Below are 25,750 nucleotides of genomic sequence, written 5' to 3' on the forward strand. Positions count from 1 at the left end.
AAAAAAAAAGAAAAATTCCAAAAGTTGCATTATTGATTCTCCGTATTAGCTGTTGAGCTTGGAGCTTCCACTTATCCTCGCTGTCGGTGTTTTGTGAAGTGTGAACTGTGGAGTGACGGCGACAACTGTGAAAGCGCCCATTTCCTTCATCTCACTGAGGAGACTCTGTGTTCATGAAAATGAGAACGTAACAGTCAAATAAAATAAAAAAAAATTAACGTTACAAATAATAGCAAGTTAAATTGAAGCTCACTATTTCTCCTACCGAACCTCCAAATCTGCTGCTACTTTCTCTTTCTTTATTCTTCTGCTTTTTCGTGCTCCCTTCTCTTGCACGAAACCGTCAGATGCATCACAGCGCTTTCTCATTTTTCTGCCTCTAAAGGTTTGTTATTGCTCAGTGCTCACTCCTCCTGTGTGTATCTTTGAGCTGCTTGCATTGATTGAAATTGACTGATTCTGTGAGTTTTATGCATGAGTCTTATTGATTCGTGCATTCCTGGCATGAATTCGATAGTGTTTCCATCTTCCATTGACTAGACAGAATGTGTTTCTGACTTTGATTCTTCGGTAATTGATCTATTATCTTTTCTTAAAAACTCGTTGATTTTTACTGCAATTCGTTTTAGGATTCGTTTTTGGGATGATTTAGGTGAATTACATTGTATTTGCTTACCGAGATGCATGCTTATATTCTTCAATGTCGTCACAAGTGAGAGTCTCAATTTAGAGGCTGATTTGTATTGCTTATGCATGATGAAAAGATGAACCATTTCGGGATGGGATGCTTGTGTAATGGTGCAGTAATTTATCTCTTCCTTTCGGTTTTCTTCTCCTTGGCTTGGTCGATCGTCGGCATTTGGATGATTCGAAGTGTTTCCGTTAGCTCCATGTCCTTTTTAATCCTGGAAGTATTTCCACAGGATTGGGCTGTTGCATTGGAAATTTTTGTTCACTTATCTGCGATTCCTAGCTGGCTTTGATCTTTAGTCCCGCTTCGTTGAAGTTGCTTCTAACTCATGCTTGTTATTATTCAGCGGGAGGCTTTGATGTTCTGTCTGTCTCTCCAGTCTAGATCTGGAGAGGAGCAGCGTGCTGGATCGATTTACTTGGGGTGTGTTGAACTGAACTGAATATGGCGGCTACTCTTCCTTGGAGGTTTGGTTCCAACAATGGCGGCAGCCTTGCTGCTAATGATATGGTACTTTACAAATCGATCTTAATTTTTCATGCATGTGTTAGTATTCCAGCATGAAAAATAACCCTGTGCAATCATGAAACTCAATTAGGTAGAGTGATCGAGATCTGTATTAGCATGCAGTATTCCGGAAATCATTTTCACTTGGCATTTCTTAAATCATGAAAAGTGATGTAAAATTCAAGTTGCTTAGCCGAGCTTTATATGCTCTCTTCTTGCACTGTTAGGTTCTAGAATGTTTCATTTGGCACCACAGTGCAATTTTCTGCTATCTGTTAAGAACACGTTTGACTATGTTCACATTTGAGGGTCAAGACATGGTCAAGTTAAGGAGTATTCAAACTCAGTTGGCAGATGTTATAGCAACTGCTCAGTGCATCTTTCATGCTCTATGCTCTGTGGTCCGTGCTCCGTGCTGCTGTAATAGATATGCTCATCATGATATTAAAAGTCTGAAGCAGCCAAAGCTACTGAGTTATGATTTTTTATCTTCATTGGTTAGTTAAATTGTGTGATAGTTGTCCAGAGTCCACTTCTTTGATGACCCAGTATATTATATTGGTACCATTGGGTGGACTGAAATTAAAGCAGACTCTTTCTTTTAGTAATTTGGATTTTACATTTTCTTGAGGAGGAATATAATCAAGTTGTGATGTATTATGATTGAAATTCAATTTTTCATTTTTCCTTTTTCCTTTTCAATATAACTTAGCTTTCCCGAGCTTCTTGCTTTTTAAAGGCAGGTAGGTATAAAGCAACCACTGGGCATGCCATTTATCATTCTTCAGTCCTCACCGTTGATATGTTGATTGCAGGAAAGAAACGGTGAGGGGAACATTCCAGATTCAGAGCCCCCAACTCCGCATTCCGTTTTGAAGATGGGATTGAGGTCAGTTAAATCATAATATTCCCTGGAAACTTTGCAATAGATTCAGGTCTTTTTTTTTTTCCGGGCAATAGAGTAATTGTTGACAAATATTTTCTTTTCTGGTTCAAAATATAAGAATACGAAGGAGATGTATTTTCATAAAAAATCTTGTGTCATGTGATGTCTAAAGGAGGGGCTTCTTTGAGAATTTGGTACATTTGTTATCTGAGTTAAGAATTTCTTTCCCCTGAATTAATTCTCTAAATTTAATGGCATTGGAAATTTAAAATTTGAGTATAGAATCTCATACTTCAGCTATCCAGCTTAAGTTTTCTTACATCCTTCACTGTCTGCAGAGATCGGAGCAGCAGCATGGAGGATCCAGATGGGACATTAGCAAGTGTTGCCCAATGTATAGAGCAGCTGCGACAGAACTCATCCTCTGCACAAGAGAAGGAGTACTCCTTGAGGCAGTTATTGGAGCTTATTGACATGCGTGAAAATGCTTTCAGTGCTGTTGGATCTCATTCTCAGGCAGTACCCGTGCTTGTTTCTCTTCTCCGATCTGGTTCAGTGAGTGTGAAGATTCAGGCAGCAACTGTTTTGGGCTCCCTCTGTAAAGAAAATGAGCTGAGAGTGAAAGTTTTGCTTGGAGGATGCATTCCCCCATTGCTTGGGCTACTTAAATCCAGTTCAGCTGAAGGTCAAGTTGCTGCTGCAAAGACTATTTATGCCGTCTCTCAAGGCGGCTCAAAAGACCATGTCGGATCAAAAATTTTTTCAACTGAAGGAGTAGTACCTGTGCTGTGGGAGCAGCTTCAGAAGGGGCTGAAGACTGGAAATGTAGTTGATGGTTTATTGACTGGAGCCTTGAAAAATCTGTCCGGTAATACTGAGGGATTCTGGAATGCAACAATACAAGCTGGAGGAGTGGACATACTAATGAAGTTATTGACTACGGGGCATCCTAGCACTTTAGCAAATGTGTGCTTCTTACTTGCCAGTATGATGATGGAGGATGCATCTGTTTGTTCAAAGGTGTTGACTTCAGAGGCGACAAAGCAACTCCTGAAATTATTAGGCCCTGGTAATGATGCCGCTATCAGAGCTGAAGCAGCTGGTGCTCTGAAATCTTTGTCTTCTCAGTGCAAAGAAGCAAGGCGTGAGATAGCTAATTCAAATGGAATTCCTGCTTTGATCAATGCTACCATAGCTCCTTCAAAAGAGTTCATGCAGGGTGAGCATGCTCAAGCACTGCAGGAAAATGCTATGTGCGCTCTAGCTAACATCTCTGGTGGTTTGTCTTATGTCATCTCCAGCCTTGGTCAAAGCCTTGAATCATGCACCTCGGCTACTCAAATTGCTGATACATTGGGGGCTTTAGCTTCAGCTCTTATGATATATGATAGCACGGCCGAAGCTACAAGAACATCAGATCCTTTGGTAGTTGAGCAAACATTACTTAAGCAATTCAAACCTCAATCACCTTTTCTTGTGAAGGAGCGAACAATTGAAGCCCTGGCTAGTTTGTATGGAAATCCCGTACTTTCAGTTAAGCTTGCAAATTCAGATGCAAAACATTTGCTAGTCGGATTAATAACTATGGCTGTTAATGAAGCGCAAGATGACCTCATAAGAGCCCTCCTTACGTTGTGCAACAATGAAGGCAGTCTTTGGCATGCCCTTCAGGGCCGTGAAGGAGTTCAGCTGTTGATATCTCTTCTAGGGCTTTCATCTGAACAGCAGCAAGAGTGTGCAGTTGCTCTGCTATGCCTTCTATCTAATGAAAATGATGAAAGTAAATGGGCCATAACTGCTGCTGGTGGTATACCTCCATTAGTTCAAATTTTGGAGACAGGATCCACAAAAGCGAAAGAAGACTCGGCAAAAATCCTTACAAACCTGTGCAACCACAGTGAAGATATACGTGCTTGTGTGGAGAGTGCTAATGCTGTTCCTGCGTTGTTGTGGCTATTGAAAAATGGTAGCCCTAATGGGAAGGAAATAGCAGCGAAAACCCTGAATCACTTAATTCACAAATCTGATACTACAACAATCAGTCAACTTACAGCATTATTGACAAGTGATCTACCTGAATCTAAGGTGTATGTTTTGGATGCTTTGAGAAGTATGCTGTCAGTTGCCCCTCTTAATGACATTCAACGAGAAGGTAGTGCTGCAAGTGATGCAATTGATACAATGATAAAATTATTGAGCTCCACCAAAGAAGAAACTCAGGCTAAGTCTGCATCAGCTCTAGCAGGCATCTTTGAAATGAGGAAAGATGTGCGTGAAAGCAGCATTGCTGTAAAATCTCTTTTATCAGCCATGAAGTTGCTTAATGCTGAATCTGAAAGTATCCTAATAGAGTCATCAAGGTGCCTTGCAGCAATATATCTTTCCATCAAAGAGAACAGGGATGTAGCTGCTATTGCTAAAGATACATTACTCTCCTTAGTCACATTAGCAAATTCCTCTGATTTGGATGTTGCAGAGTTGGCGACATGGGCAGTGGCTAATCTTATTTTGGATAATGAGATTTTAGAGAAAGCTGTTGCTGAAGATGTTATCCTCCCGGCTACCAGGATATTACGTGAAGGCACAATTTCTGGAAAAACCCATGCTGCAGCAGCAATTGCTCGGCTCATACACTCTCGTCAAGTTGATTGTTCCATAACTGAATGTGTGAATCATGCTGGGACAGTTCTTGCTTTGGTTTCCTTCCTGGATTCTGCTATTAATGGATCAGTTTCCACATCTGAGGCTATAGAAGCACTTGCTGTTCTGTCCAGGTTGGAACAGAAGAGTGCACATGTTAAACCAGCATGGGCTGTATTGGCTGAATTCCCTGAAAGCATAAACCCAATAGTGCTGTCTATTGCTGATTCAACACCAGTGTTTCAGGATAAAGCTATTGAGATATTATCCCTGTTATGCAGGGATCAACCTGTTGTTCTTGGAAACGATGTTGTGGCTGCCTCTGGATGCTTGTGTTCATTGGCTAAAAGGGTGATTGGATCAAAAAATGTGAAGGTCAAAATTGGAGGATCTGCCCTTCTTATTTGTGCTGCTAAAGTAAATCAGCACAGACTGGTGGAGGAACTCAACCAATCAGACTTGTGCGTTGGTCTTGTTCAATCTCTAGTTAATATGCTTTCTTCAGTTCTGCCCTTGTCAAACCAGGGTGAAGAAAACAAGGAATCCATTGGCATTATGATACATAGAAAAGAAGATGGCAATGGTGGTAAAACCAACACGGCCACTGCCATTGTATCTGATGCCAACTTAGCTGTATGGTTATTATCTATTCTTGCTTGTCATGATGAAAAATGTAAAATTGCATTAATGGAGGCTGGAGCAATTGATATTCTCACTGAGAAAATCTCGGACTGTTACTCACAATATACCCAGGTATTGAAGCACCCTACGTCCACTTATTTTTTAGTCAATCAGAAAGGAACATGATATGCATTGGGTTCTGGTTGGTGTCGACATTTGCATATTTGATTTAAAAGGATTCTTTGTTCTTAAACATTGTTTCAAGTAGTTTCGCATCTCTTGAGCATGTGCAAATGTTATTGTTAGATGGATAAAAAATGATGTGGGACTATTGGTTCACATTTATATATTAACCTTTGTTCTTTTTGGTGTCCTTGCAGATTGATTATAAAGAAGATAGTAGCATGTGGATTTGTGCATTGTTGTTGGCTGTATTATTTCAAGATAGAGATATCATCAGAGCACATGCTACCATGAAATCTGTTCCAGCTGTTGCCAGTTTATTGAAGTCGGAGGAATTAGCTAACAGATATTTTGCAGCACAATCAATAGCTAGCCTAGTCTGTAATGGAAGTCGAGGGACACTACTCTCTGTTGCAAACTCAGGGGCTGCAAGTGGGTTAATCTCCTTACTTGGCTGTGCCGACACTGATATACAAGACCTTCTGGACTTGTCAGAGGAGTTCTCCCTGGTTCGTCATCCTGATCAAGTTGCTCTTGAGAGGTTGTTCAGAGTTGATGACATTAGGGCCAGTGCCACTTCGCGGAAGGCAATACCCGCCCTTGTTGATCTGCTCAAACCAATTCCAGATCGCCCAGGAGCACCTTTTTTAGCTCTTGGACTTCTAACCCAGCTCGCCAGAGATTGCCCGTCTAATAAGATTGTGATGGTGGAATCTGGGGCCTTGGAGGCGCTTACAAAGTATCTTTCACTGGGTCCCCAGGATGCCACTGAAGAAGCTGCTACTGATCTTTTGGGAATTCTGTTTGACAGTGCTGAGATACGCAGACACGAGGCAGCATTTGGTGCTGTTACCCAACTTGTAGCTGTGTTACGTTTAGGAGGAAGAGGTGCAAGGTACAGTGCTTCCAGAGCCTTGGAGAATTTGTTCTCTGCTGATCAGATTAGGAATGCAGAGACTGCTCGACAAGCTGTTCAACCCTTGGTGGAGATTCTTAACACTGGTTTAGAGAAGGAGCAGCATGCTGCAATTGCTACATTGGTTAGGCTTCTAAGTGAAAATCCATCGAGAGCGCTAGCTGTTGCTGATGTTGAAATGAATGCAGTGGATGTGCTTTGCAGGATCCTTTCATCAAATTGTTCGTTGGACCTCAAAGGGGATGCTGCTGAACTATGTTGTGTTCTGTTTGGAAATACTCGGATCAGGTCCTCAGTGGCTGCTGCACGCTGTGTTGAACCTCTGGTTTCTCTCCTCGTAAGCGAGTTTAGCCCTGCCCAGCATTCAGTTGTCCGTGCACTGGATAGGCTCGTTGATGACGAGCAATTGGCTGAACTGGTTGCTGCTCACGGTGCAATTATTCCTCTTGTTGGTCTTCTCTATGGGAGGAATTATTTGCTCCATGAGGCCATTTCTAGAGCTCTGGTTAAGCTAGGGAAAGACAGACCTGCTTGTAAAATGGAAATGGTCAAAGGTGGAGTTATTGAAAGCGTACTTGACATTCTTCATGAAGCACCTGATTATCTGTGTGCAGCATTTGCTGAATTGCTGCGTATACTGACCAACAATGCTAGCATAGCTAAAGGGCAGTCGGCTTCTAAAGTGGTCGAGCCCCTATTTTTGTTGCTGACGAGACAAGAATTTGGGCCTGATGGACAGCACAGTGCATTGCAGGTTTTGGTGAATATCTTGGAACATCCACAATGTCGTGCTGACTATACACTGACATCCCACCAAGCTATTGAACCACTTATCCCCCTGCTCGATTCTCCAATACCAGCAGTGCAACAGTTGGCTGCTGAGCTTCTCTCACATCTGCTTTTGGAAGAACAGCTTCAGAAGGATCCAGCTACACAGCAGGTAATTGGTCCTCTTATTCGAGTTCTTGGTTCTGGTATCCACATATTGCAGCAGAGGGCTGTGAAGGCCCTTGTTAGTATTGCACTGATATGGCCAAATGAAATTGCAAAAGAAGGCGGTGTTGTTGAACTTTCGAAAGTGATACTGCATGCTGATCCTTCACTTCCCCATGCTTTATGGGAGTCTGCTGCTTCTGTTTTGTCAAGCATTCTGCAATTCAGTTCTGAATTCTACCTGGAAGTGCCTATTGCCGTGTTGGTAAGGTTGCTCCGTGCTGGCTCAGAGAGCACTGTTATTGGCGCATTAAATGCTCTTCTAGTGTTAGAAAGCGATGATGGAACTAGTGCAGAAGCAATGGCTGAAAGTGGTGCCATAGAGGCTCTCTTAGAGCTTCTAAGATCTCATCAGTGCGAGGAAACTGCTGCTAGACTAGTGGAAGTATTGTTAAACAACGTCAAGATTAGAGAAACAAAAGCTACCAGATCAGCCATCGTACCGTTATCACAGTACCTCCTGGATCCACAAACCCAAGGACAGCAGGCAAGGTTACTGGCAACTCTGGCTCTTGGTGATCTATTTCAGAATGAGAGTCTTGCTCGAACAAGTGATGCAGTTTCAGCATGCCGTGCTTTGGTGAATGTGCTTGAAGATCAACCAACAGAAGAAATGAAAGTTGTAGCTTTATGCGCTCTTCAGAACCTTGTAGTGCATAGTCGATCAAATAAAAGAGCAGTTGCTGAGGCTGGTGGTGTACAGGTTGTACTGGATCTGATAGGTTCAAGTGATCCTGAAACTTCTGTTCAGGCTGCAATGTTCATTAAACTTCTCTTCTCCAATCATACTGTTCAAGAGTATGCTTCAAGTGAAACGGTCAGAGCAATAACTGGTGAGTTTTTCTTTGCTTGTTGTGCAGGACACTGCTTGGCTAACTGATCTTCACAGGTCATTTTTATTCTTAACATCTGAGGAATTGCATATTATCATTTTTCTGGCATTAAAAAAGGACTTACTGTTTACTTTTAATTTGGCATCTTTTGGCATGGTCTTTATTCTTGCCTTAGTTAATTGAGCAGATATCATCATAATTAGTTCTTGTATTACTCTTATAACGCAGGGAGATAACTTGATTTTCAACTAAATTTTCAATAAAATGGGATATAGTCTATCAAAGAACATAACCGTTGGAGAAGCTGATGAATCATTATAAAAATAGCAGAGCAAATCTTTCATTGTTACTGACTGCCTCACTGGTGATTGAACAGGTCCCCCCTCCATTTTTTTTTTTTTTGAAATTTATGAAATAAACACATATTACAGAAGTCGTGGTTTGTGTGAATCAATTATTGTTGCCTTGGGACAGCTTGATTCCTCTCTTGCAGTATGTATTTTTGTTGCATAGATGGATTACATCGCTGTGATTATATTAATTATTGTTATGTTACATATCTATCCAATTGTATTCTAATCTAATATATGCTAAATTTTGTGGGAGGCCATTTAAGTCGGTTACTATTCATAAGGTCACACGTTAGCTTCATTTTGGGCACCATGCCCCTTTTTTATTTATTTGAAATCTGAAATTTCTCTCTCCTCTTTCTTATTTTCATATAAACCCCTCTTTTTTAATTTGATTGTGTCTATTTTTATATCTTGGGCACTTAAAAGCCAAATATATATAAAGTATTGTTTTTAGTCTGACCCCGATGCTCAGTAATAGTGTAATCAGTTCAAGACCTTAAACTGCTTTGTCATGCATACAGGCACACCCTCGTGTGTGCGCGTGCAGGTGCACCCGCATGTGCATGCTAAATTGGTTGTTGATGTTTTTTATGGTGATGCAGCTGCTATTGAAAAGGATTTATGGGCTACTGGAAGCGTGAATGATGAGTATTTGAGAGCCTTGAATGCTCTTTTTAGCAACTTCCCCCGTCTGAGAGCTACTGAACCGGCAACCCTTAGCATTCCCCATCTGGTTACATCATTAAAGACGGGCTCAGAGGCCACTCAAGAAGCTGCCTTGGATGCACTTTTTCTCCTCAGACAAGCTTGGTCAGCATGCCCAGCAGAAGTCTCAAGATCTCAGTCAATAGCAGCTGCAGATGCTATTCCTTTACTACAGTACTTAATCCAGTCTGGTCCTCCTCGGTTTCAAGAGAAGGCTGAATTCTTATTGCAGTGTTTGCCTGGCACATTAGTTGTTATCATAAAGCGTGGTAACAACATGAAGCAGTCAGTGGGAAACCCAAGTGTTTACTGTAAGCTTACACTTGGCAACACTCCTCCAAGGCAAACCACGGTAAAATGTTTTATGACTTCATGCTAAGTAAACTGCAATCTTGTGATTTTTCCCCATTTTCCTTTTTTGTGTTCCATCTCCGCCCCCACCCACCGTCATCCTCTCCGCCCCCCCGCCCAAAAAGAAGAAGAAGAAGAAAAAGAAAAAAAAAGCAAAAAGAGAGAAAGAAGGAGGGATTTTTTTTTTTTTTGAGGGAGGGGTTTATCCATGAGAGAAGAGGTTAAATGGTGACCTTGTTGTGTCTCTGTGTGCTAGGACCTGGCCATATGGGTTTCACTGGGCTAGATTCAGACCCTTGTAGATGATCAGTTTGTTGTGCAAAAATTTATTCTGCGAATGTTGCGTGTTGAATTTGTTTGTGGAACTATTATTCTTGGTGCATTAAAACTATTATTTTCCTGCTTATAATGGAACTCCTGTACTCAATTTGATCAGGTGGTCTCAACTGGCCCCAATCCGGAGTGGGATGAGAGCTTTTCATGGTCCTTTGAGAGCCCTCCAAAAGGCCAGAAGCTTCACATTTCTTGCAAAAACAAGAGCAAAGTAGGAAAGGTAAGTTGGGAAAATCACAGATTACAGGATAAAAAAGGTGTATTAGTCTTCTTAGGTTTTCTTGTTTCTTCCTTCTCCACTGTTATTTGACATTTTGTTGTAATCCGATGACAGAGTTCATTTGGGAAGGTGACAATCCAAATTGATCGTGTGGTAATGCTTGGATCTGTTGCCGGAGAATACACCCTCCTGCCGCAAAGTAAAAGTGGTCCTCCAAGGAATTTAGAGATAGAATTCCAGTGGTCTAACAAGTGATAGCCCATTATTGAGTTCATTTTCAAGCTTCAGAAATATCCCATTATGGAAAATTGCTTGGTGCGAAATTTTTGATCTGTTATTTATCATGTTGATGTATATAGCAGCAACTGTTTTATTTTTGGTCTATAGTTCCACGTCTTAGCAGATTCTTGTGCTGGTATTCTTTTGTAATTTGATCCTTAAAATTCCTAGCATATACACTGGGGACGCAAAGATCAACCCTATTTCAAGTTGTATAATTCTGGTGTGTCGTCAAAATAAAGGAAAGATAATCGGCTTGTTACTTGTTTTTGTTTTGGAGTAGACTTTTTCCCTTTTTCTTCCTCTATCACGAGGCTACTGTACGGTGGCGGAGTTTGTCACATGGTGGTGTTTATAGCGGGAAAATCATAGAGCCGACTTTTTTTTGTTTTGTTGCCATCAATCATAGAGCCAATTTGTTTTATCATTATTTTTGGAAAGAAAATTCATATAAGACAAAAGTAGTTTGTTAGTATCTCTTTAAGCCTTGTTTAAAGCATCATGTATCTGATTATGTGTAGATTACTTCCACCAGGGATGACAAGAAGAAAAGGTGGAATATATGCATTATAATATGAAAATAATCGTTTGATTTAATACTGTATTATATATCTCATTATACTCTCTCTAGTCCTTATTACAAATTATTATTATTTATGTAAATAACTTTTCACTAATTCTTTGAAATTTGTTATAAGGGTAGATTTGAAAAATTTTATACTTTTTAGCACATTTAATTATATAACTATCATTTTTTTAGTATGTGTGAATAAGCTTGTTGACTCCTTATACTAGGAACAAGAGGGGGTATTAAAATGTAAAAAGAAAAAAAAATTATAATAAGGTCTTAAAAAATAATTATTAAAAAGTCTCAATACAACTTAAATAGTTTGACAAGTTTTAGAGTAAAAATGAAAGTTTTTTAAATTTTTTTGTAATTATTTTTATTCTTCAGAACTTCATTGTAGTTTTTCTGAATAAAAAACAATATTTATTCCTAAAAAAAAGTAAAAAATGATATATTTATGTTAGCTTATAAATGAATAAATCGGGCCCCACACGTCAATTAATTAACCCCACCACCAATGGAAACCCGTTGTTTTGTCTGACACGTAAAGATAAGGGTGGGGGCCACGCGCGTGGCTTCTCCTCGCGGCATAGTCCCAATCACAATCATTAACCTTTCAAATTCATAAATGCTAACAATAACAACAACAATAATAATAATAAAATTTCCTCCCCGAAATTACTTTCGCTTTACTTTTCATTTACTAAATAATTAATTAATTCCATTTTTAGATTTTCTTTTTAAATCACAATCTGTTCACAGTGAACCCCATTCTGTCCTAGCGTCTACTAGTACTCCCCCCTGATAATGATAATGATACCATTACCAAACCAACACCGAAAGCTTTACTTATAATGTGTCTCTTCCCTACCCTGTTCCTCCTTCTTCCCCCGTAAATCTTCCGACCAATATTCCATTGCTCTCTCTAAGCTCTACCTCGTGACTTCGATTCAGTAGTGTATCTCAGGAAGACTTGGAAGGCCGATCGAGGCATCGGAGTTGTCTCAGATCGAGGCCTGCGAGGCTCTTCCTGATCCCTCCCCATGGCCCCTCAGTGGCTGTTGGTCTGGGTAATGGCGTCCTTTCTCCATGGGAATGCAATGCCGATCACATTTTCTGCCAGGCTGATTCATCGTTTCTCTGAAGAAATGAAGGCGCTCCAGGTTTCGAGTGTTGGCGGTCGTAATGTGGCCGGTGGCTGGCCGGAGAAGAGGAGTATGGAATATTATGAGATGCTTGTTACCGGCGACTTTCTCAGGCACAAGATGAAGCTTCGAGCACCGCATCAGTTACTTTTCCCCTCTCATGGCAGCAAGACGATGTCGCTTGGAAACGACTTTGGCTGGTGAGCTTCTTGTTTTTCTCTGGTATAAAGTGTTGTATTCGTGTCTTTCTCCTCTTAATTAAAAAAAAAAATCGAAATTGTTTGTTGATGTCCAATCGTTGACAGAACTAATGAACTAAGCTTTCAGTTAGTGTATTCAGAAAGAAAACTGAAAATGTTTTCTGTTTGCGAAAAACGACAGAAGATTTGACTCTCAGATCAAAACTGAGAAATACAAGGGAAGTATATCTAACTCTTTTAATCATGGAAATAATTCTCTTGTCCCCAAAAAAATGGAAATTATTCGGTCTTTTTTGTGGCCGAGTGGAAATTCTTCGGTTTGAGTAGATCGTTTTGTTCCTGTTATCTTTTTTAAAATAAAAAATTTCGCCCAAAAGTTTACCTCCGTGTTCATGAATACTTCAAGTGGAAAATATTAATTTTTCAACAAAAGTTGCTGAATAGTAGTGTTTATTTCTTTAGGAGCCGGAACCTGTTAGGTATGGCACTGTCTTTTGTATTGACGAAGATTTAGACAGAAGCATTCAAGATTTTTTATGAGAGAAAAAGTACAATAAACTCTTTTTTTTCTTTTTTAATGAATGTCTCAGATATTATCTAAAGACAATTTTTTTTCCTGTAGTCATACTATCGCTATGCACTGAGGAAAGATATCTAACAGAGAGTTAATAATCTAGGAAGCTGAATAAATGTAAATCTTGTAATATTTTTATTGATTCTTTTTGTCTCCACATGTTTCATCTTTGTCTAAAGCCACCTTCTATTTGCTCATTGCTTATTTAATGTACCTATTCTTTTTAGAAAAATGATTTGGCATATAGCATAATTTTCTTTTGTTTGCAAGGTTCTCAAGTTTCCTTGTGCCATTTCTTAGGTTACATTACACATGGATTGATATAGGGACGCCAAGTACTTCATTCCTTGTAGCTCTGGATGCTGGGAGTGATCTACTTTGGGTTCCATGTGATTGCATACAGTGTGCTCCTCTATCTGCAAGTAACTATGCCAATCTGGTAGGCAAATCATTTCATGTTTTAATCCTCCACTCTTTGACTAGAAGAAATCATCTTAATGTATCATCATTGTTTTCTTTCTTTCCTTTTGCATGGGAATTTTTGGTCCCTTTAATTGTTCTTGAGGTGCTCTTGTTTGAGATTGTGATGCGGATTTTTATTTTGTGTGGGTGGATGTCTTTCTTTGTTTTCCTCAAAATCCCCTGAAAATTTTCATTGCTCCATTATTTCAGTATGACTGCTACACATCTTTCCCCAGTGATGTTCAATATATTAGTAATATGATCGAAACCAAATGTTTCAACTGCCAAGTGATTATTTACCGATTTAATGGCCTGATTCAATCAGTTGGTCTAAAGTAAATATTTGAGAAATCTCTGATTGCAAAGAACTACAAACAAGACAATGCATAGTATTCACTTTCTTATTTCTGATAGCATAGAACTTTTTACCACAACTCTGTAAGTTAGGAAAACTGAACACTGAAGTCCCACAAGAATTCTGTATCATATAAATTTGAAGCTCATACATGAGACTCAAGCGCAGCTAGTTGAATGTTTTATCTTTTGTGATACTGGTGTAAGATTCCAGCCTTTGAAAAAATGTCTCTCTAGCGGTTTGATAGTCTACTGTGCAACAAAGTTGCATGCCTTGATCGAGCCAGTCTTCATGTTGAATCCATAGTAACCTGGGACTGGGAGAATGTTTCCTTAATCTCTGCATATTTTTCAATGGAATTGTGAAGTCAAAGCTAAGTCTTGGTAACAGGTTTAGCACTTATTTCCAATAATTGATTGGCAGGTGCTCCCTCATATATGGGGCATGTATTATGCAGGATAAAGACCTGAATGAGTATAGTCCATCTCGATCAACATCTAGCAAGAATCTATCTTGCAGCCATCAGTTATGTGAGATGGGTTCTGACTGTAAAAGTTCCAGGCAGCTGTGTCCTTACACTGTCAATTACGTCTCAGAGAATACATCAAGTTCCGGATTGTTGGTAGAGGACATATTGCATCTTGCGTCAAGTGGTGATGGTGAATCCAACTCAACAGTTCAGGCTTCTGTCATTATAGGGTGTGGCTGACGGATCTATTGCCTCTCACTAGAATGCTTTCTTGATGAATTATTCTTATTATTATTGTCTCTCAGTAGAGTGCTTTCTTGATGAATTATTCTTATAATTATAGAGGGATACGGAACTCGTTTTTTACTCAACATCTATATTAATGCAGGTGTGGTATGAAGCAAAGTGGTGGTTATTTAGATGGGGTTGCTCCAGATGGTCTTATGGGTTTGGGAACAGGGGAAATTTCAGTTCCAAGCTTGCTTGCCAAATCAGGATTAATCCATAATTCTTTCTCAATGTGCTTTGACGATGATGATTCTGGTAGAATATTCTTTGGAGACCAGGGATCAGCCATCCAACAGTCTACTCCGTTCTTGCCATTGGACGGAATATAGTATGGAACTCTTTACTGTAACTGAATTTACAATCATTCACAACATTCAAACTATTTACAAAATACCATCTTGTTATTTGTTATTGATTACTTGTCCCAGTCCAACATATGTCATTGGAGTGGAGGCATGTTGTGTCAAGGATTCATATCTTAAGATGACAAGCTTCAAAGCACAGGTTGACAGCGGAACATCATTTACATTTCTTCCGGGCCATGTGTATGATGCAATTACTGAGGAGGTAACTATATTTTGTGAACTTTCCATGACGGTAAATTTCTTGTCAGCCATTTGATATGATTTCCTTTATGGCAGTTTGACCACCAAGTGAATGCTTCGAGATCTACCTTTGAAGGATCCCCTTGGGACTATTGCTATGCTTCTAGGTAAATTTGATTACTAGTTTTGTTTTTCTTTCTCCCCCCTCTTATCTGTCTAGCATGTGATATATCCTTGTACACTACCGTTTTAATGCCTTCATGATTGTGTCTTTTTTTTTTTTTTGGTACAGTTCACCTGAGTTGCCCAAGGTTCCCTCCCTCACATTTACGTTCCAACAGAATAGCAGCTTTGTGATCCATAATCCCGTATTTGTATTTTATGACGATCAGGTTGGTAGGAACTAAATTTCCATCACTTGATCCTTTTTCTGGCATAGAGTTTTTGCCAGAAAAATAACTGATATTCTGGTTCTGGCCAGTTTAATTTGTTCTCACCCATCAGTTTGTGTTTTTAGGCCCTCACTAACTTAGGCTCTTATAATCATATGGCCACATAGTATTTAATCTGGCTAGTCTTTTTCCTTCACTTTGCAGTTATTGTCACTCCTCCATTTAGACTTGACTTCTAAAATTATTCGCATACATGATAGATTTGGCGATATGTTGATGTGTGTGTCTATGTCAATGCCTATGCTTCCTAGAGCAGGAGTACGTAATTTCTAGCAGAACTGAGCTTGAGCAATTTTAGCTGTCTTTTCTACAAAGCACAAATTTCTTTCTAAATACATTGGTGCTGCATAAGTGCAACCAACTAGGTAAATTTCAATGTTTTCGGCAATAGTGATTAATAAGAAGGGAAATGTAAGAAATGATGAACATTTCTCCTATATCTTTTTATTCTTTTTCATTTTTTGCTTAGTATAATAATACGTCTCCTATAATTGGTGTAACTGAATACAAAGACTGGCCCTTTTGGTGCAGGGAGTTATTGGATTTTGTTTAGCCATACAGCCAACGGATGGAGATATGGGAACAATTGGACGTAAGACTGGATATTTTCTTCAGCAGTCTGCTATTTCCCTCTGCTTGCCTTGACTCTGAAAATCCATCTTTGATCTTTAAACTAATGATCATTTTGCAGAGAACTTCATGACAGGCTACAGGCTGGTATTTGATAGGGAAAACATGAAGCTGTCCTGGTCGCAGTCAAGTTGTGAGTTTATCATGCTTTTCTGTGAATTTTATACACTACCACATATGAGCATACTCGCATGTTGTGTGCATAAAAAACCTAACCACCATAAATAGGCAATGAAGCTATGAATCACTGATTTCCTTCTACATGCATTTTGCAGGTGAGGATCTTGCTGGTAAGAACATGCCCCCGTCTCCAAATAAGACACCACCAAAACCCTTGCCGACAAATGAGCAGCAGAGAACCAATGGGCACGCAGTCGCTCCAGCTGTTGCTGGAAGAGCTCCCCACAAACCATCAACTGCTTCATCTTTGATGATGTCATGCCAACGACAACATTGGCACATTTGCTTGTTTCTTCTTCTTCAACTTGTAGTAGCCTCTTCAAGGCTTTAAAGTTATCCTGTTACGGCCGCATGCATTTTATATTGTCTAGGTAGTGTTACATGTATATCCATTTTGTCCCCACTTTTTGGCCCCTAGTTCTGTAAGTATCTTAGATGTTTTTATCATCTGATGCTGCTATTTTTACCCTACCAGGCATTAGATTGATCCCAGCTAGCGAAGGATCATATTTTTTAAATTTCCTCCCTTGATGAGGATGAGGCTGTATAATTTTATTGTTTGGTTTTTATCCTTCTTCTGTCTTCTTGAGACCTTATTGATCCAGGAACTCCATTGTGTTGCTTGTGCACATTGCATAACAGCGCCCTATGCGCCCCAAAAGTAACGTATGACGGTTTAAAGTTAAAGGGAATTTGTTGGCGATTTCTGTACTTTGTAAATGATAAACGAAACTGTCATTTTTTTTCCAAACTTTATTTGAAATTTAAATGTCGGTCATGTATTTCGTACATAAAATCTGGGGTGATTGCGATTTATAAAGGTTTAAGCTCCAATATTGTTTAGAGAGAGCTTATGGTGAAAGTTTGTTTCATCAAGTGTTAAAAAAAGTAGTAGTAAAATTGTCCTAACTGTTAAAAAACTAATGACTATTAAAAAACTTTCGGATATGAAAACTTATAGCCTAACCCATTAATAAATGATATAATTTCACAAGAAATTGATATCGCGCATATAGAAGATGGATTCAGATGAGACAATGTGATGAAACAAGATGCAAGCTTTAACCGAATACTGATTCAGACAGGCAAGTGTTTCAAATGCTCCTGAGTGAATTGCACGACTTGATGTAACAACTGACAACGTAGATGCGTTTCATGACGAAAACATCAAATATAGCGGACATCATAAAATCTTAATTGAGTAGAACTGGTCGTAGGAAAGGCCAATGGCATGAGGGCTTATAGTGAAATAAAAGATTGCGTCACATGATATTGTCTCACCTAATCCTCTTCATATGGGCGACAGCTGAAGCTGACTTTTCTGTTTTTTTTTTTTTTTTTTTTCCATTTTCACTTTAGAGCAAAAGACTCCTTAATAAAGCTACTTCACAAAATAAAATCATTTTTTTGAGACACGACTTGAATGTGTTGATCAATGCCATAACCCGAAGGCAAGAACACGTTGTGGGGCGTGAGTGCTGAATCTTTTTGCAAGCTTTTTAAGTAACTTTTCACTCCAAATCGAATTTGGGTTTGGTGTGGGGAAGAAAAGAAAAACAAGGTAAACAAACAAAGGGCTAACAAAAAATTTTGGGTTTAGTGGATGGAATTAGTGTCTTGACATGGTGAATTAAGGTTTGGATTTTGCTGGGAGAAGCATCCATATTTAGTACCTGATAGTACCTCAAATAGAACTGCCTCTAATAGAAGGATACATATGCGTAGTTAAAAAGGGAAAAAAGAACAAAGGGCTTGTTTGAAATGATGATAGAATCCTTCCAAAGTAGTTTTTTAAACTGAGAATTTACGGAATATGAAGTGAATATGTGAGATTAATTTTATCTCAAATTGTATGAATAAGTGCTTTTAAGATCCCATGATTCACAAAAGCACAAAGATGCCAAATATTGGATTGGGGAAAGAGAGCGTATTAGGGTTTAGTTTTCACTTTCCCCGCTCATTTCCGAACGAAAGTTTTCTTCCCCCCCGCCCGCCGCCCGCCCCCCCGCCCCCGCTATGAACAAAAAGAATCAGGCATGCATATCTTAAAGAAAAAGAGAAGGCATGAAAAAGATGATTACTCAATGCCTTTTTTAACCATGACCTTCAAGGAAAACAAACATGGATCCTTGTGTCCACTTGATATTTCCAAACTCAGCAACTCACAATATCCTGCTTTCCCAACCACCCCCCCAAAGGAAAAATTAATACTCCTCCGGTCCTTAATATAAAATCCATTTAACTAATTTAATTAGATTAAGGAAATTAGGTAAGTTAATTAATTATAAGAAAAAATGACACATTTTTCCTAAAACACCAAATCATCTTTCTTAATACCATCTCTCCTTCTTCTACTTGATTATGGTGAGAGAGTATCCATAGTGGGAATTTAGAGAAAATTGATAAATATGAGAAAGGGGTCTTATATTTAGGACCAAAACCAACACAAAAATTAGGTCCTATATTAAGGACCGGAGGAGTAATTAGCAATTAATACCTTATCTTAACACATATATCTAATCTTTTGATACCCTTTTTAATAAAATCTATTTCTCAATATGTGTTGGTTCTAGTAGGGAAAAAAAATTAAAACTACTCAAATATAAGGTATTGAGTTTAAATTTGTGATTTTTTTTTTTAAAGATGAGTCTCTGTTTTAACATGTCAATGACAACTTTTACTTTCGGGTCGGATCTTCTATTAACCCTCTTAAGTTAGATTGGACGTTGAACCATGTATTACGTACCAAAGAAACCCAAAGAAAAATCCAAGCTTAAAACAATATTATATCCTTTATTAATCAGACTCTACTAAACCCTTACATCCAAGGAGATGGTAAGTTAAAAAAAAAAAAAAGGTGAAAAATGACCATTAGGATTATGAGCAAATCTAGCAAGCCAATTAGCATATACTTACTGACTGGCCCAACAATAAATCTACCTAAGATTATTGGTCCCTCCACACACACACACACACACACACACACATATATTTTGTTTATTATATTGGTACAAATGACTTAGGGCTTTCGTGCCACTTGGTTACATCACTGTCTCTGTAATCCAACTTCACATCGTTAATGGAATAGCTTTCCTATTTCCTCTCTCTCTTCTCTCTCTCTATATATATATATATATTCATTATATTGTGATGCATGCTTCTCACCCACTTCTTTTGTTCTGTCTATTCGTTATGCTCTTTTTTTTAAAAAAAAAAAAAAAAACCTTTTGGCCCTGTCTTTTCAAAAGCGACTGTAATGCATAAGAAAAATAATGGTTTATGCGGGTTCACTTGAACTATTTTAATGGCTTCATTTTTTTATTTTTACTTGTGAAATATCTCTGAAATGGAGGTTGGTGGATTGACGGTAACTACTTTGGGTGATAAAGTATAATGGATATGATCAAGAACGGTAAGTATTAATAAAAGAAAATCCATTTGTCGTCTCTAACAGCTTCTTTATTAAGAAACACTAAAACCATGGTCGCAGAGAAACAGAACATTGATTCTACTCTTTGAAATTCAGAGATGTTTGGATAAAAAAAAATCATGAGTTTAAAAGTACTTTTACAGTATACAAATTAAATATATAGAGGATTTGTCTTAATTTGTTAAAAAGTGTTTCTAAAAAGTACTTTTGGGATTATCCAAATACCTCCTCAGTTTCTTGAGTAAAAAGAAATGGGTTTTGATGCTAAAATAATTAATTACCTCGATTTTAAATGTAAGATCTCATTTGTAGATTATAAATAAGTCTTATATTTAGGACCACATGTAGTAATTAAGATTATTTCCATGATATAAATGAGCTTTTATATTTAGAACCATAAGTAGTAATTAAGATTATTTCTATGTCATTTTTTTTTATCTGGATAAAGACACAACCACTCATCACCTCAACTCTGAACACTTGGAATATAGAATTCATCATCTCCTTTATGAGAAAATATGTGGGGTGCTTTTTGAGTCATAAGCTTTTATCATTTCTCGTATACCATAATCTAATATACGAATTGCAATTGAGGGGGAAAAAAGGGAGTAGGATGATAGAAAATAAAACAGTAGACTATGATGAAAATCGCCATAGATAGATTTTGTTAACAATAAGGTCATATAAATTACTACTTCCGATTCTAATTATAAAATCTCATTTATAGAGTACAAACGAGATCTTATAATTAGAACCGGATATAATAATTGTCTAATTGAGAAGTTGGAATCAGGATTGAGAAGTCATGAATTAAGATTCCTAATCTTTGAAAAAGATTATTATCATGGGAGAGATATTTGTTTTCATGATTATGATGAACCAAATATGATTATTGGAATAAAATTGTAAAAAATATGCTTATACTAGAATAAATATAATGATCGTTATGGGAAATGTCATTTCTAAAGTCCCAAGAGTTAAAACAAACAAAAAACATATAGATGAGACTTGGGATCATTGATTTTTGGCATGACAAAGATAGTGCTTATCTCTTTAATAGCAACTGTACATATAGCTCTGTTAAAGTATTAATTTTTTTTTGGGGCCAACTGAAAGCATTATCTTTTAATACCTCCAGTCTTTTATATGAAAGTTAGTTTGACATTCAACTTGATCTTAAATATAAAATTTTAATTCATTTTGTCTCTCATTTTTGTCTATTTTTCTTAAAGTAATTCTTGTCATAGTTGCACATATTAAAAGTTTCATCAAATAGTAGTTTTAGCTAATACATATAATTAGCAAGGATTTCTATAAAAGACAATATCTATTTATCATAAATAATTAACTTAATTAATTTTTTTAATCTCCCTAAATTAGTCATTTAGGTCTTATATTAAGAACTACAGGTAGTATCTCATTTATGGTGGGCCAATTAATATTTTTAAAGCAATTATGAGAATAATTTTGTTTCATGCTATGTCCCTATCTAAGTGTCCCTGGGAGGACGTTTTGCCTCAAGGCTCAAGCAACATGTTTATATTTTAACATGTGATTGTGGGATTCCCACTTTCATAAATTTAAAGTGAGTATGGTTTATAAATAATACTACTTCTGGTCCTAATTATAAGAGCTAGTTGACTGATTTAAGGAGATTAAAGAAAAAAGTTAAGTTAGTTATTTGTAATAAATATGTGTTGTCTTTCTTAAAATATCATTGCTAATCAAGTGTATTGGCTATAACTACTGTTGTTAGAAAGATATCTTAAAAAATATATATATATGAGAGACAAAGTGAATTGTGTCTTATATTTAAACCAAAATAAAAGTAAATAATGTCTTATATTAAGCATCGGAGGTAGTACTCTCTCTAATGCTTTATATAAGAGTCATACATTACCTCTGGTCCTTAATATAAACCTTATTTGACTTTTATTTTGGTTCTAAATATAAGACTCCAATCTACTTTAGTTATCATATTTATGTATTTTTTCCCAAAGTAATATTTCTAATAATGATAGTTCTAGCCAATACACTTGATTAGTAAAGATATTTTAGGAAAGACAATATCTATTTGTTACAAATAACTAAGTTAACTTTTTTTCTTAATCCCTTCAAATTAGTCAACTAGCTCTTATAATTAAGACTGGAGTAGTATTAACTAGCTTTCATAGATTGAAAAAAATCAAATAAATTAGTTAATTAAAACATAATGTGATATAATAACATATTACATATCAATTGGGAGAGCCATCATCAAACGAACCTGATAATGCCCGAATGTGAACTAATGATATAACCATATAAAAAAATTAATTATTAACTTATACTTGTTGCATTATTGAAATAATTTTTAAATTTACAATTGAGATGGAAGGAGTATATGGATAGTACAGTAGCAAGTGATGTGAATAGCATAAAATTGTTCAAATCAACTTGTTTTGATTTAAACGTTTCAATCAGTTATAATCAACTTGGATGAATTATTTTTATTTTTAAAATATTTTTTCTCTTCTAATGAAAAAAAAAAGATGATAGCTATTTAATTGAAGTAACTGTCGTTTTACATTGCCTCGATACCTTAAAGTGCAAGTTGCATATTTACAACTCAAAAGAAACTTAAATTTGGTGAAAGAGTAGTTAGCCCCTACGTGAGTTTATAAACAATTTACTCGATTACTTACTCCTAAGATAAGAAATCTGTGTTCTTATCCCCTACAACAAATATTCATATATTTCCCAAAATAAATAAGTATTATTATTTATAATGTATGAATGGTAAACATTAGTGTATATATAGTTCATAATAATATTTGATTATTTTATTATCATACTAAAAATGAAAACCAATCTTTCTGGTTTAAAAAAAATGAAAACCAATGTATGCAATATAAATAGAATTCATTTCGTTGCATTTTATTGCATACATTGGATTTTAGAAATTTAATTAGAGTGAAAAAAATGGTGCAAATAAAAAGGTTTTAAAATGGTGCAAAAACACCATGACTATTAAGTAAACTAATATTGATAGTTTAACAAATAGTTCCCACACACGTTACATAGTGTTATATTATTTTCTTAATTGAAATGCTTTCTAAACTGATCAATATTGGTTCGCTTAATAACCATAACATTTTTACTCTATTTTGACTCTTCATATGTACCTTTACATTCAAATAATTTTTAGGAAAAATCATAAAAAAAGATCATAAAATTAAAAAAATTATAAATTGGGAGCCATAATAACAATAGTATAGGTTTTGGCAACAATAATATCGGTTTTGAGAACAATTTTTATGAATCATCTTCTGTATGTAATTTTTCTAATTCTATGGTTTCTTTTTGCAATTTTTCCTAACTTTTATTACCTGCAGTAGTTATTGAGAAATTTTTTATGGATAGATTTACGCCTAAACCATTTAAAAATATCATGGATGGAGCTAGTTGGCAGAGCAAGACATACTCCTAGAAGCTAACCGACCAGGTCCCGCTCTGACACTTTTACCCTTCTCTTTTACTTTGTTTAAACTTTAACCCCAAGCTCCTCGACCACGTTCCACCTCCATCAGTCTATCACTTTATTCTTTTGCTTATTCTTTCTATTATTAAACTCTCTTTCCCAGAGTGTTGCATTTTTTAGTTATAACATCCTAATTATTTTGAAGAACTGATAAAATGTTAATCTGGTTTTGCATAAAAGATGTCCGTAGCTTTCTATTTTTTTTCCTTTATTACATGTAGATATATCACTATATCATATTTGTTACGTATGGTAGAATAAAAAACAACCTGTATATATTCACATTATCTATTTTACCTCTTCTACTCTCATAATTTATTATTACTTCCGGTCCTGAATATGAGAACTAGTTGACTAATTGAGTAGATTAAGAAATAAGTTAAGTTAGTCATTTATAATAAATATTTGTTGTTTTTTTCTAAAATATTCTTATTAATCAAGTTTATTGGTTAGAGCTACTATTATTAGAATGATTATCTTGAAAAAAAAAGGATAAATATGAGAGACAAAATGGATTGAAACCTTATATTTATGATCAAAATAGAAGTCAAACGAGATCTTATATTAAAGACCGGAGGTAGTAATAGGTTGATTTATATATAAACACGTAGATGATATTCAATTATAGAGGCCAAACCTTTACATAATTGGGTTTATTTTTATCAGAATTAATTGAAGACTAATTAACTGGCAAAAGTAGGGTTGCAGGGGACTTTTTCATGCAGGTGACTGTGGGGGCCCCGACCTTTCCACTGTTTGAATCTGAAGAAAAGCCCTCTCTATAAGAAGACCGGTGTCATGTGATGTTCTTAAAGATAAAGATCTGAGAAACCAACTTCAAAAAAAAAGGTCTTCACATCTCGCACACAGAGAGCAACATACCTTTACATCATCTTTTATTGATTATTCCCAGGTAAGGAAGGAATCCCATTTCCTCCCAGCAAGTTCCTTGTTTCTTCTTCTTCTTCTGTACTTCCTTTTCCTTTCTCCTTTTCAATATATAAATAAATAAATAATAAATGAACTCCCATACATCTCAACGTTCCCGTGACATAACCTTTCCTCCATTTGTTTTCTGATATATTCACACACTGTCCCTTTTCTTCTGTAAAACTCACAGAAATGGGAGTTGGAAGCACCACTCTGGATTATTACAGCAGCTACAACAAGAAGATGAAGAAGAAGCCATTTCAGACCGTGGAACTCAAGGTCAGAATGGACTGTGACGGCTGTGAACTTAAGGTCAAGAAAGCCCTCTCTTCATTAAGTGGTAACGTACTGAGACTCTCCTTTCTTCATACTTATTTGGGTTTAAGGTCAGTAAAACATGCCAATCACCTTGTTGTCCACTGACATGAATGCTTCCGTGTAAGTAAAAGGTTGCAGGTTCAATCCCGCCTGTATCTTCAGGCCATTAGTGTCTAAAAAAGAAGAGTGAAACATATATATGTGAATGAATGTGAGCGTGATTAATTGATTGGTTGATGAATAGGGGTGAAATCGGTGGAGATAAACAGGAAGTTGCAGAAAGTGACAGTGACAGGGTATGTAGAAGCAAGCAAGGTGTTGAAGAAGGCGAAATCGACAGGGAAGAGAGCAGAGATATGGCCTTATGTGCCTTATAACTTAGTGGCTCATCCTTATGCGGCTACGGCTTATGATAAGAGGGCTCCTCCTGGTTTTGTCAGAAACGTTGAGGCCTCTTCTTCTTCTTCTTCCTCCTCCGTTGGAGCCCTTGTAACAAGATATGAAGACCCTTACATCACCTTCTTCAGTGATGACAACCCTAATGCTTGCTCTCTTATGTAAATTTTCAATCCTCAAGCTTTTTCTTCCTTTTTTTTTTTGGGTGTGGTTTTGTTGGGGAGATTTAATTTTAAATAATGTAATCTTGGTTTGGCTTTTAATTCTCCCTCCAACGGTCTTCTTCTGTACCTGTGGTTTTGCAGCAAATAGTTTCTGGTTTTAAGAAATGATATGAAAATTAGACCTTGCACAAGAGATCTCCCTCCATCCAATTCTAAATATAAAAACTAATTGGAGTATTTGCTCTGGTATCAAATATATCAATCCACTTAGTTTTCCCAAATTTATTAATTTTTTTAATAAATTATTCTTATTGATTGTATAAATAAAATAGGTTTCTATTAACAATGTAATGATTAAAGGGATACATTAGAAAGTTTAGTGACCAGCATTAAAATCTCTTCAAAAAGTTTACGGTATGAAGGGATTAGTCACTGTTACAGACTATAGATATCCTGGGTTCAATTAAAAAAAAAAAGAGTATATTAAAAAAATTAATATATTTTTATTACAAATAACTAATTTAAATGATTTTTTTAATATTTAAAAATTAATTATCGGACTACAGTACTAGAGGGAGTATTAGGGTTCACAACTTGCTTGCCAGGGGTAGCG

The 25,750-nt window shown here is 36.7% G+C and overlaps 3 protein-coding genes across 6 annotated transcripts; all 3 read left to right on the plus strand.

Annotated features, from left to right (window-relative positions):
• The first annotated feature begins 288 nt into the window (after positions 1-288).
• LOC114721839 (protein CELLULOSE SYNTHASE INTERACTIVE 1) lies at positions 289-10,781 on the plus strand. 3 transcript variants are annotated; one of them, XM_028907720.1, is made up of 8 exons: positions 289-385; positions 1,038-1,201; positions 2,014-2,087; positions 2,423-5,477; positions 5,726-8,270; positions 9,226-9,680; positions 10,116-10,232; positions 10,347-10,781. In XM_028907720.1, exons 2-8 carry the CDS (start codon positions 1,136-1,138, stop codon positions 10,485-10,487), a joined length of 6,453 nt encoding a protein of 2,150 aa, XP_028763553.1. In that variant the 5' UTR covers positions 289-385; positions 1,038-1,135; the 3' UTR covers positions 10,488-10,781. The 3 variants fall into 3 exon arrangements, with proteins under 3 accessions (XP_028763553.1, XP_028763569.1, XP_028763561.1); XM_028907736.1 differs by having other exon boundaries at positions 294-385; positions 1,041-1,201; XM_028907728.1 differs by lacking the exon at positions 289-385 and adding an exon at positions 435-570.
• A 1,116-nt stretch (positions 10,782-11,897) lies between these two features.
• LOC114721774 (aspartic proteinase-like protein 1) lies at positions 11,898-16,962 on the plus strand. Of its 2 annotated transcripts, none has more exons than XM_028907633.1 (10): positions 11,898-12,424; positions 13,299-13,437; positions 14,273-14,514; positions 14,673-14,900; positions 15,001-15,139; positions 15,214-15,284; positions 15,410-15,509; positions 16,101-16,161; positions 16,261-16,332; positions 16,475-16,962. In XM_028907633.1, the coding sequence occupies exons 1-10, from the start codon at positions 12,123-12,125 to the stop codon at positions 16,708-16,710; spliced, it is 1,590 nt and encodes a 529-aa protein (XP_028763466.1). In that variant the 5' UTR covers positions 11,898-12,122; the 3' UTR covers positions 16,711-16,962. The 2 variants fall into 2 exon arrangements, with proteins under 2 accessions (XP_028763466.1, XP_028763472.1); XM_028907639.1 differs by having other exon boundaries at positions 12,396-12,424; positions 14,239-14,514.
• Positions 16,963-24,126: 7,164 nt separating this feature from the next.
• On the plus strand, positions 24,127-25,328 carry LOC114721820 (heavy metal-associated isoprenylated plant protein 23-like). The gene is made up of 3 exons (XM_028907689.1): positions 24,127-24,242; positions 24,450-24,599; positions 24,822-25,328. Exons 2-3 carry the CDS (start codon positions 24,452-24,454, stop codon positions 25,136-25,138), a joined length of 465 nt encoding a protein of 154 aa, XP_028763522.1. The 5' UTR covers positions 24,127-24,242; positions 24,450-24,451; the 3' UTR covers positions 25,139-25,328.
• The last annotated feature ends 422 nt before the right edge of the window (positions 25,329-25,750 follow it).

The sequence above is a fragment of the Neltuma alba genome, unplaced genomic scaffold, assembly GCF_004799145.2.
Source record: "Neltuma alba isolate B1F8T4 unplaced genomic scaffold, ASM479914v2 tig00002293_pilon, whole genome shotgun sequence".
Classification (NCBI taxonomy): Eukaryota; Viridiplantae; Streptophyta; class Magnoliopsida; order Fabales; family Fabaceae; genus Neltuma; species Neltuma alba.